At 39.8% G+C, this 11,884-nt stretch overlaps 1 protein-coding gene across 3 annotated transcripts in view; it reads left to right on the top strand.

Moving 5' to 3' along the window:
- The window catches only part of dnajc1 (DnaJ (Hsp40) homolog, subfamily C, member 1), a 242,884-nt gene that overhangs the window by 214,931 nt on the left and 16,069 nt on the right, over positions 1 to 11,884 (top strand). For all 3 annotated transcript variants that reach the window (XM_043690433.1, XM_043690435.1, XM_043690434.1), the window contains one exon: positions 10,538 to 10,586. In XM_043690433.1, coding sequence (XP_043546368.1) covers positions 10,538 to 10,586 — 49 coding nt within the window. The remainder of the gene's footprint in view (positions 1 to 10,537; positions 10,587 to 11,884) is intronic.

Genomic DNA, 11,884 nt, shown 5'->3' with positions numbered 1-11,884 from the left:
TTGCCCTCCTGATTTCCCTCTTAAGTATACTCCTACTGCCTTTATACTCTTCTAAGAATTCACTTGATCTATCCTGTCTATACCTGACATATGCTTCCTTCTTTTTCTTAACCAAACCCTCAATTTCTTTAGTCATCCAGCATTCCCTATACCTACCAGCTTTCCCTTTCACCCTGACAGGAATATACTTTCTCTGGATTCTTGTTATCTCATTTCTGAAGGCTTTCCATTTTCCAGCTGTCCCTTTACCTGCGAACATCTGCCTCCAATCAGCTTTCGAAAGTTCAGTCACCTGCCCTGCCTTATTTCTCAAGAGTAGGTCAAGTTTTGCACGTTCTCTAGTAGGTACATCCACATACTGAATCAGAAAATTGTCTTGTACGCACTTAAGAAATTCCTCTCATCTAAACCCTTAACACTATGGCAGTCTCAGTCGATGTTTGGAAAGTTAAAATCCCCGACCCTATTATTCTTACAGATAGCTGAGATCTCCTTACAAGTTCTCAATTTCCCTCTGACTATTAGGGGGTCTATAATACAATCCTAATAAGGTGATCATCCCTTTCTTATTTCTCAGTTCCACCCAAATAACTTCCCTGGATGTATTTCCAGGAATATCCTCCCTCAGCACAGCTGTAATGCTATCCCTTATCAAAAACGCCATTCCCCCTCCTCTTTTGCCTCCCTTTTTATCCTTCCTGTAGCATTTGTAACCTGGAACATTAAGCTGCCAGTCCTGTCCATCCCTGAGCCATGTTTCTGTAATTGCAATGATATGAGGATTGGAAGGAGGCGAATGTTGTTCCTCTTTTCAAGAAGAGTATTAGGGAAATCCCTGGCAATTACAGACCAGTCAGTCTTGCGTCTGTGGTCAGCAAAGTTTTGGAAAGAATTCTGAGGGATAGGATTTATGACTATTTGGCAAAGCATAGTGTGATTAAAGGCAGACAGAATGGTTTTGTGAGGGGCAGGTCATGCCTCACAAATCTTATTGAGTTCTTTGAGAAGGTGTCAAGATGGGTTGATAAAGGTCGAGCAGTGGATATTGTGTATATGGACTTCAGCAAGGCGCTTGATAAGGTTCCCCATGTTAGGTTCATTCATAAAGTCAGGAAGTATGGGATACAGGAAGATTAGGCTATCTGGATTCAGAATTGGCTGGCTGACAGAAGGCAGAGAGTGGTTGTAGATGGAAAGTATTCTGCCTGGAGGTCAGTGTTGAATGGGGTCCCGCAGGGCTCTGTTCTTGGGCCTCTGCTCTTTTGTAGTTTTTATAAATTAGTTGGATGAGGAGGTTGAGGGCTGGGTTGGTAAATTTGCAGATGACACAAAGGTTGGAGGTGTCGTCCATAGTATCGAGGGCTACTGCAGGCTGCAGCATGACATAGACAGGATGCAGAGCTGGGCTGAGAAATGGCAGATGGAGTTCAACCTGGATAAGTGCAAAGTGATGCATTTTGGAAGGTCGAACTCCAATGCTGAATATAGGATTAAATACAGGATTCTTGGCAGTGTGGAGCAACAGAGGGATCTGGGTGTGCAAGTACATAGATCCCTCAAAGTTGCCACCCAAGCGGATAGGGTTGTTAAGAAAGCATATGGTGTTTTGGCTTTCATTAACAGGGGGATCGAGTTTAAGAGCCACAAGGTTTTTCTGCAGCTCTGCAAGTCCCTGGTGAGACCACACTTGGAATATTGTGTCCAGTTCTGATCGCCCTACCATAGGAAAGATACAGAGGCTTTGGAGAGGGTGCAAAGAAGGTTTACCCGGATGCTGCGTGGACTGGAGGGTTTGCCTTATGAAGAAAGGTTGAATAAGCTCAGACTTTTCTCTCTAGAGAGGAGGAGGAAGAGAGGAGACCTGATCGACGTATACAAGATAATGAGTGGCATAGATAGAGTCAATAGGCAGAGACTTTTCCCCAGGGCAGAATTGACTGGTACGAGGAGTCATAGTTTGAAGATATTAGGAGGAAGGTATAAAGGAGACGTCAGAGGTAGGTTCTTTACGCAGAGAGTTGCGAATGCGTGGAATGCATTGCTAGCTGTGGTGGTGGAAGCAGAGTCATTGGGGACACTTAGCGACTGCTGGACATGCACATGGATAGCAGTAAGTTGAGTGGTGCGTAAGTTAAGTTATTATATTTTACATTAGGACTAAACCTCGGCACAACATTGTGGGCCAAAGGGCCTGTTCTGTGTGTACTTTTCTATGTTCTATGTTCAAAGACCCATGTGAACCAGGGGCAGCTTTGCAATCGCAATTGGTGCCATAGAACTTGCAACTCAGAGTATCAGCTTCCACCCTGTTTGGGGAAGCCCTGTCTTAATTCATTTAACTTATTGCAGAGGAGGGATTTAACCACAAATGTTCTAGGTCTGTAGAGTTCAGCTACTTTTTGGATAAGCTTGATAGAATGGATCTGATTTGGTTATGAATTAATATTATTAATATGGTTGAATTTTTAATGAGTTAAGTAATAAAACCATTGCATCATAAGGGCATAAAAAATAGGAGCAGGTATAGCCTATTCAGTCCCTCAAGCCTGTACTGCTGTTCAATATAATCCTAGCTGATCTGCCCCAGGTGTTAACTCCTTTTTTTTTTGTGCCAGCTCCTCACAGCATTCAACTTTTTGAAGTTTCAAAAGGCTACCTAACTCCTGTTTAAATGAAGTGATCTAGTCCTCACAACTCAACAGACTTTGAGACATTCTGTACCTTCAGGGAGAAGAAATTCCTTCATGTCTCAATTTCAGAATGTTTATTTAAAACATATCCCCTGAGTTTGAGATTCCCTAATGAGTGGAAACATTTTCTCAACATTTTCCCGGCCAAGCCCCCTCACAATCTTGTATGTTATAAGATCTCCACTCATTCTTCTAAATTCAAATGAATAAAGGCCCCACCTGTTTTGCCATTCTTGATAAGTCAGTCCCCTTCATCCTATGAACCAACCTTCTGAATCTTTTTTTGAACTATCTCCAATATCAGTATATCCATTATTTTTAAATAGAGGGAATCTGCCAAACCATGTTAACCTTATTCATGTTAAGTTTTTATAAACTGTGTCCTTTTCTTTTCCCAGCAGTCGGTGTTAGGCTAACTGGCATATAGTTTCCTGCTTTCTGTCTCCCTTTCCGTGTGAACCCTCCTAGAATTCGGTGAGTTGTTGAATATTTCAACCAATACCTCCACGATCTCTGCAGTCACTTTCTTTAAAAGCCTTGCCTGCAGGCCATCGGGTCCCAGCAGCCTGTCTACCTTTAGTTCTGTTAGTTTTTCATAACTTTTGTGCCTTGCATTAAGGACTGTTGTAAGATTTTTCCTCCCATTAGCTGCTTGCTTTTCTGTTATCTTTGGGAAGATTACCGGGTTCTCCATCATGAAGACCAATGCAAAAGATTGGTTTAAATTATCTGTTATTCTCTTGTGCTTTGTCATCAATTCCCGACTTTCATTCTCCAAGTGACCCGTGCTAACTTTACTCCTTTTTATATGCCCATAGAAGCTATTGTTTTTTTGTTTTTATCATTCTTGCCAATTCACTTTCATTATCAATTTTCTCCCTCTTTATTAGCTTTTTAGTCATCCACCACTTGTTCCCAAAGAATAAAAATCCTCAGTTCTCTGGCCTACCACTAGTTTTAGCCACTTAATAAGTTTTAGGTTTTGATTGGATATTCTCCTTGACCACTCATGTTAACCACAGGTGGTTCATCCTTCTCAGTAAGTCCATTTTGACTAGAATAAATCTTTGCTGAGTGTTATGAAATATCTGCTTAAAAATTGCTTATCCCATAGATTGGGAGGCAATCGCCTAATGGCATTATCCCTGGGCTGTTAGACCAGAAACTCAACTGATGCTCTGGGAACCAGGTTTGAAATCTGCAGATGGTGGAATTTGAATTCAGTTTAAAAAAAAGTGTTGAAATCAAGAATGTACTGATGATCATGAAGCCATTTTTGATTGTTGGAAAAACCCATCTGGCTCTCAAATGTCCTTCAGGGAAGACAAAGTGTTGTGATCACTCTACCCACCCCCTCCCCTCCCCACCCCCTCCCCTCCCCCAAGAGCAGCGTTTTCTCATTTTTTTTCTGACTGCCTGGGCCTCCAAGGTCTGTACTCAAATACTGGAGTGCATGCAGCTTGAAGAAAATATTGCTCTAAAGGATCATGAGCTACAAGAACCCTTATTAATCCTACCCATTACACATTACTAAATCTAAAATAACCTGTTCCAGGATAGGATGTGCTCTAAGAAACAATTCCTGATGCACTCTACAAATTGTCTTGTCTTGTTACCCTTGCCCATCTGATTTGTCCAGCCAATATGCAGATTAAAATCACCCATGACTGTTGTAGTGCCCTTCTTGCATGCCTCCATTTTCTCCTGCTTTATGCTGTACTTCGCCCTATAGTGAAGAGGGGCCTGCCCATGACTCCCACTTGTGATTTTTTTTCCTTTTGCTATTCTTTATTTTCACCCAAGCTGATTAGCTTCATGACCTATTGCACCTGTATCAATACTTGCCACCACACAGATACCTTCCTTTATTAATAACACTACTCCACCTCCTTTTGTTTTTTGTCTATTTTTCCAGAATGTCAAAGATCTTTGAATATTGAGTTCCCAGTCCTCTTGACCCTGCAATCACATTTTTGTAATAGCTATCGAGTCATATTCATTTATTTCTGTTTGTGTCTTTAACTCCTCTGTCTTGTTATAAAGACTCTGTGCACATTCAGATAAAGATTTGTAAGCTTTGACTTTATGCCTTACTCTGATTCTAACTTCTCTGTATATTTTCCACCACTCCTATCATACTTTGCCAGTTCGTTAGCCTACACTTCTGTTCCTTCATTTCATCCTGATTTTATTTTAAACTTCACTTCAGTGGGACCACATGTTCTGGCTGCTGTTCCCCTACTCACCCACAACCTACATGCTCACAAAGCCCTATCTCCATGATTTTCTGAAATTGTGATGTCTATTGGCCTGGCTAACACTTGATAAATTTATTCAGGAACCTAAGCAGAGTAGCTGTTGATCACTTATTCTTTCCTTCACTTAAGGTTACTCATTTATATTTCCATAATTATCTGCCTTCGCCTCTGTCTTAGCCAAGCTGCTGCACATCTCAACTTATTCAAAACACTGCGCTCTCCTAACTTGCATCAAGTCCGATTCATCGAACAGCTGTGTTTTTTTCTGGCTCTGCAATGTGAATGAGTGCTGAACTATGTATTCCTATCACTTCATTGCCTTACTACTCCCTATCCCTTAATGTCCTACAACCCTCCAAGAACTCTGCATTCTATTCCAATTCCATTCTCTTGTCCATCCCATTTTCCTGCCCCGTCACCATTATCAACTGCAATCAACCATCCAGGGCTTCAACTATAAAATTCCATACTTAAAACTCTCTATCTGTTTACGTCTTTCTTTTTTAGGATGCTCCTTTAAATGCACGTCTTCCACAATGCATCTTGGTTTTAATACAGTAAAGGCATATTCAGATTGTGGAGAGGCCAAAGTTGATCTTGCAGAAATAAAGCGGGAGCAAAAAGAATATGTAGATTAATAGTCAGTTGTTAAAAAGCCTGAATATTTGTTACCTTGGATATGCAATTTCCTGGAATGAAAGAAAACCTGCCCATTTTACTCTAGCAGTCCATCTGTAATCCAAACAATGAATTGCATTTATTTGACACAATCCTTGGAAGGAAAATATCCCAAAGTGCTTCATCAAAAAGTAATGCACGTAGATGCAAAGCCAGAAACAAAGATACAAGGGGTTTAAACCAGATTTTTTCAAGTTGAGGGAGAAAGTTTCAAAGAAGGGGTTAGGGAGGTGTTCTCAATTGGTTTGAGATAGCTGAAGATATTGCCGTCACTGGTGAGTTGAAGGAAGAGTGGATTCGGAGGAGGCTGGAGTCGGTGAACATATAATTTGAGATGGGATACAGAAGTGAAACAGATTGCAGAAACATGATGAACACGCGTATGAAGGGATATATGAATACGGACGAGGCATCTTGAAGTAAGTACAATGAAGGATGCTAGCCTATCCTGCCATGACCATGTCTTGTGAATGAATTAAGAAAGGATGGGGTGATAAGGTTAGTAAAGTGGTGGTGATGGATGAGGCTGGTTTTTGTGTTCTGCATGATATGGTCAGTAGTTTCATGGGTGAAAGATGAGAAGCTATTAAAGATCACATTGAAAAGTTTTGGAAATGAACAAAAGCATGTTTAAAGGATTTAACAGTGGAAAAGTTAAATTGGCGTCGAGGAGGCAGTATTGCAGAGCTGTTGATGAATTAATGGTCAAACAAGATGTAGAGATCAAAACATTCAACTCGTTTGTTTGTTGTTAGTTGTAAAATATTTGTACCAGCCTTATGTGTATAACTATTAAAATGCCAGCAGTGTTCTTCATTTTGTAGCACATCCCTTTACAAGTAATTATTCTTTCATTTAAACTGCGATTATGATCAGGTTAATGTTCAAAGTGCTGGCCAGCTATTTCGTTTTGAGCATTAGTTTCATACAGGAAATACAAGTCAAAAATATAATGAATTGTCTAACGTGAAATTGATGTGTGAAATACACTTGTTCAGCTTTTCACTTCGGCTAGTTTATTCATTCCAGTTAGAACTCCTAGTTGCTTGACTTGGTTACCTGAATCAGTGTTCACTCTCTGCCTCCTCACATCTGCTCTTTGACTCATTTTTCAGGTTTTGTTTGTAGCTTCAGGCTTAGTTCTCGTTCTAGTCCTACTATCATTTGTATTGTGGTGTACGACAAACAGCTGACCTGTTATTCTGAAGGAAAAATACATGAAGTTAACTGACTGCCAGGCTGACGAGATTGTGATGTGATTATTAAGCATCAGAGTGCTAAATTAAAGGCAGGAAAAGCTTGAATGGCTTATTTGTAAAATAATATCATGCATTCAACTCTGGGCATGTAAACTGATTCCCTTTTCCTCTGCGGTCACTAATCTCTTGTATTCAGACTTTGATAGCAAGTTGATAGGGGATTTACTGTCTATGTGGATAAGAGATTCAGGTCGGAAACAAAACAACAGACAGGTGGGTTGATGCTAGCAGACCCTTCTAATTAGTGTGGAGCCTGACAGCATGCGGCAGAAGGGCTGAAGTTAGATAAGCTATCCCATGTGCCTTTTTTTAAAAAAGATGAAATGATTAACTGGCTTTGAACCAAACAGGTTGGAAAATACTGATTCATGTGGCTTTTATATGCATAGCAAAAGAAATCAAAGAAAAATACTATCTAGAATTTTGTATATCAGCTATCCATAGTCAACGAATTTTTAGTGACCGACAAGGCATATAAATGCAGACAAGCTAAGGACTTCTGTTTTACTGGTATTTAATGGAAATTCCATGTATTTGTGGAAGAAACGAAACCACTGTAACAAGTAAAGTTGACCATTAAATGTTCTCCAAGACACTTTTATGTGAGTCACTCTGGAATGAAATTTGGACTATATCAGATTTTGTTTTGCACAATGTGACTAAGTAGGCCAGAGCAGTGTTGGAATGCAGAAAAAGAGTACATTCATCAATGTCATGTTTGCAATATTACAGAAAGGAACTCATTCAAAATAAATCTTGAATACAGTGTCCTTTGAGATTTATGAAATGCTATTTGACAGTTGAATAGGTTTTGAACATTCTTTGAATGTATGTATTGGAGGAATTTATGTTTTTAATGAATTATAATCTTCTGTTTTTAAAACTTAAGCAGTTGTGTAAATTGCTGTTGAAACTGTTTAATCTTAAACTTGTTAAAGGCTTCAGTGCTTCAAACCTTGCATAGCTTGTGAATTAAACTTCACTTGAAATGTGGTGAATGTACAATTTCTATCACAGTTAAATGCAATGCATTATATTATGATTTATAATTGCTGGATGTTCATTTTAAGATTCTTACAACTACTCCTATGTAAAAGATACTTTAAGAAGGAACATAATGATTCTGTGGAAAGTTCAATGTAAATATTGTCTTTAGTTGTGGCTCAGTGGTAGCAATTGCTGGACTCTGAGTCAGAGGTTATGGCTTTGAGGTCCACTGCACAAACTTGACCTCAAGATGTAGACTTGTTCTCAAGTGCAGAATGTACTGGACTCTGAGGTGCTGTTTTAAGATGACCTGCAAATTCAAGTCCCATTTCTTAAATTACCTTCTCTCTCTCTTCATTTCTTCCTTGACCTTGTTTTCATGTCTTCCCTTCCTAATCTTTTCTTTCCCTCCCTTGTACATCCACCCTGTTATCCATGAAGCCCATCTTCTAGTTCCCCAATCCTCCTCCCACTGACCTGGTTCAGTTCACTTTTTTTTTAACCTGACTCTCATGTTAGCTGATATTGTTACTAGTTCTCTCTTCTCAGGCACTGTGCTCATTTTGAAATCTACAGTCGTCACTCAAAAAAAAATCTTCATTGCTCAGTCCTTGCAAACTTCCACTAAATTGTATCTCTAAATTGCCTTTCCTCTTGAGCCCTTGAAAATGTAACTCCTTTTCCTGGAACTCCATGATTGAAGGTATATAATCAGTTTTCTATTCCAGCCAAAGTAACTGAAAATGCCAAATGGCATCCCATGTGATTGTGTTGAAGGTAAGTTATCCCTTTTCATCCTTCAACAGCTAACCAAATCTCCTCCCAATGCTGCCTCTTCATTGTCCAGTTGGGTGGGACAGCATTTTTTGATATCCATTCATGGAATGTGGATGTTGCTGGCTGGGCCAACATTTATTGCCCAGCCCTCGTTGCTCTTGACAAGGTGTGAGCTGCAAATCAACCTAGTTTGGTCTAGTTCTTATTAATCTTCTAAGCAGAGAATCATCCACCATCAAATTTATCTTTTGTTATTTCTGCTGTCCACTCTAGATGTGTCCTACAGGCTCTCTTTTCTCAATCATATCCCTCATATTTCTCATCAGATGTATTTATCTTGGCAGCAACATCTGAAAACCCAGCTTCAATTTTCATGTCTACCCTGACGCCACCCGTATTTAACTTACTACCGACCTCTCTTATTCCCCTCCACTGTCTCTAAATAATCATGCTGCTTATCTGACATCCAATATTGGATGAGCAGAAACTAAGAATTGGGAATGCCTCGCAATTTATTTCAAAGCCAATGACAAACTTCATTTCCTTTCCAAAGTTTGCATCAGTCGCTTGAAGCTAAAAATAGTGTTTGCAATCTCAAGGTGATATTTTACACCACGATGAACCTCTGACCATAGCTGACCAAGCTGCGGAAGCTTGTTACCATCTAGTACAAAGTAACCTGGTTGATTGGCACCATATTCACAAACATTCACTCCCTCCACCACTGATACTCAGTAGCAGCAATGCGTACCATATACAAGATATACTGCAGCAATTCACTAAGGCTCTCTAATTGAATCTTTCAAACATGTGGCCACTACTACTTAGAAAGGCAAGGACAAAAAATGCAAGGGGTTACCACTACCTGCAAATACCCCTCCAAGTCACTCACGATCCTGACTTGGAAATATATTGTCATTCTTTCCAAATTGCTATGGGAAAATCTTGGAATTCCCACCCTTAAAGCATTGAAAGTCTGCCTACACCAAATAGAGTGCAGTGTTTCAAGAGAGCAGTTCTTCACAAGGACAGCAAGGGATAGGCAATAAATGCTGGCCCAGCCAACAATGCCCACTTCCTTTAAACAGCAGAAAAACCATGAAAGCTATGCCTTCAGTTGTCAAGGTATCGAGCTCTGGGGGAGGTTCCCTCCAATTCGCTTTCCTCTTTGAAGATATTGCTTGAAACCTGTTTCTTTGACCAAGTTTTGATCATTTGACCTAATACCACCTCATGTGTTTGGTACACTTTGTTTTATAATGTTCCTGTGAAACAACTTGGGATGTTTTATTATGTCAAGGTACTTTGTAAATACAGCATCTTGTTGGGAGGTGGGGACAGCTAGTTTTCCTGATGGACAGGCTGTTCGGTTTGAAACCAAGTTTGGTCAGGCAGCGTGCAATAGGCAAATGAGGTCATAAAGGTTAAGGTGTATGTTCCCTTCAAAAATCTCAACATAAATGAAATCTGATGTGAATTAGGTCTGAAAGAGGTTTTGTGATTGTGAACTTCGGTATGGTCACAAAGAGGTGCTTCCCAACCTTTTGCACCATTTCAAGGCTTGAAAATTGTCATGGTCCCTCAGGAAGAACCGAAAGAGCAGGGATTTATTAAAGCAGAAATGGCTGTAATAACTCTTTCAAAATTCCAACTGTTGCTACCTCAAAACTCATGACCACAACTTTGGAAGCTCTGTGGTAGCATGTGACAGATTGCTAATGTAGATGACCAAAACATTCACAAAATGAAAATCTAAAATATAATGAAAATTGAAGCGGTTTACAGCTTTTATTTTTGGTAAGTTTGAAAAACTTGTGACGTCAAATGGCTGAATTTTATAATTAAATGCTGTGTGAGGAGTAAACGGTGTATTTTTCTTCTAATATAGGTTACCACAAAAGCTAAACAAGTCAAAGATTTTGTTTCAAGCACACCAGGTATGAGGATTCTTCATTTAAGCCTTCTCAACATCATAATACAATTTCTTGCTGGATTTGGGACTATTCACTTTATATCCATAAAAACGTCATCTAATTTTCCTGCTTCCAAGCCAGATGAAGTCTGGAAACTTGTCATAACACACTTACTTTCTGTTCCAAAAGTGATTGCACATTCCTTTACTCTTATAGCATCTGTTATTGAAGAATTATGAATAATCGGGAACATTGATATTGGAGTTGAGCATTATGGTTCTGAGCTGTTGGCATCATGCACTTGGATTACCTCAACTCCATTTATCCGACTTTTGATCCATAACCCGTAGTGCCCTTGCTTAATTAAGGTCTGTCATTCTCTACTCTGATATTTTAAATGATGCAGACGACAACATCTTGGTGGGGAGAACTGCAGATTTCCAGTAACCCTTGTTTGGACAGTTAAATCTTGCATCGAATTACATAGCAGCGCACAGGAGAGTCTACTCTTGATCCCATTTCTCTTATTCTGCAATAGATCATTCCGCTGTCCCATTCTAATCTACTGTTACTGCTCCACTTCATCTTCCTCGTCTAATGCTGTTAAGTTATTTGTTTATTCCTTTCTTCTCATGTTGTTCTTGATTCACTTTAACTGTACTAATTGTAATTTTCACAAATACTCCCAAAGTAGTGTATTCCATTTTCTGGCTACATAATTCCCTATTTGATTTCTTGGTGACTATCTTGTATTGATGGACTGTAGTTTTGCTCTATTCTACAAGTGGAAATGCTTTATGTCAACCTTAAAAACTTTTGCAGAATTGTCATGACCAACTGTTAGATTTATAAATGTCATTGCTTTCACTCTTGAATGGCTAAGGCCTAATTTTAAGATTACACCCTCTTAGAGTCAAAAGAGTCATAGAGATGTACAGCATAGAAACAGACCCTTTGGTCCAACCTGTCCACTCCGACCAGATATCCCAACCCAATCTAGTCCCACCTGCTAGCACCCAGCCCATATCCCTCCAAACACTTCCTATTCATGTACCCGTCCAAATGCCTCTTAAATGTTGCAATTGTACCAGCCTCCACCTTTGGCAGCTCATTCCATACACGTACTACCCTCTGCATGAAAAGGTTGCCCCTTAGGTCTCTTTTATATCTTTCCCCTCTCGCCCTAAACCTTAGCCCTCCAGTTCTGGACTCCCCGACCCCAGGGAAAAGACTTTGTCTATTTATCCTATCCATGCACCTCATAATTTTGTAAACCTCTATAAGGTCACCCCTCAGCCTCCGACGCTCCAGGGAAAACAGCT

Source organism: Chiloscyllium plagiosum, chromosome 5 (genome assembly GCF_004010195.1).
Source record: "Chiloscyllium plagiosum isolate BGI_BamShark_2017 chromosome 5, ASM401019v2, whole genome shotgun sequence".
Taxonomy (NCBI): Eukaryota; Metazoa; Chordata; class Chondrichthyes; order Orectolobiformes; family Hemiscylliidae; genus Chiloscyllium; species Chiloscyllium plagiosum.
Note: the sequence above shows the minus strand (reverse complement) of the source record. Positions and strands in the feature narration are given on the sequence as shown.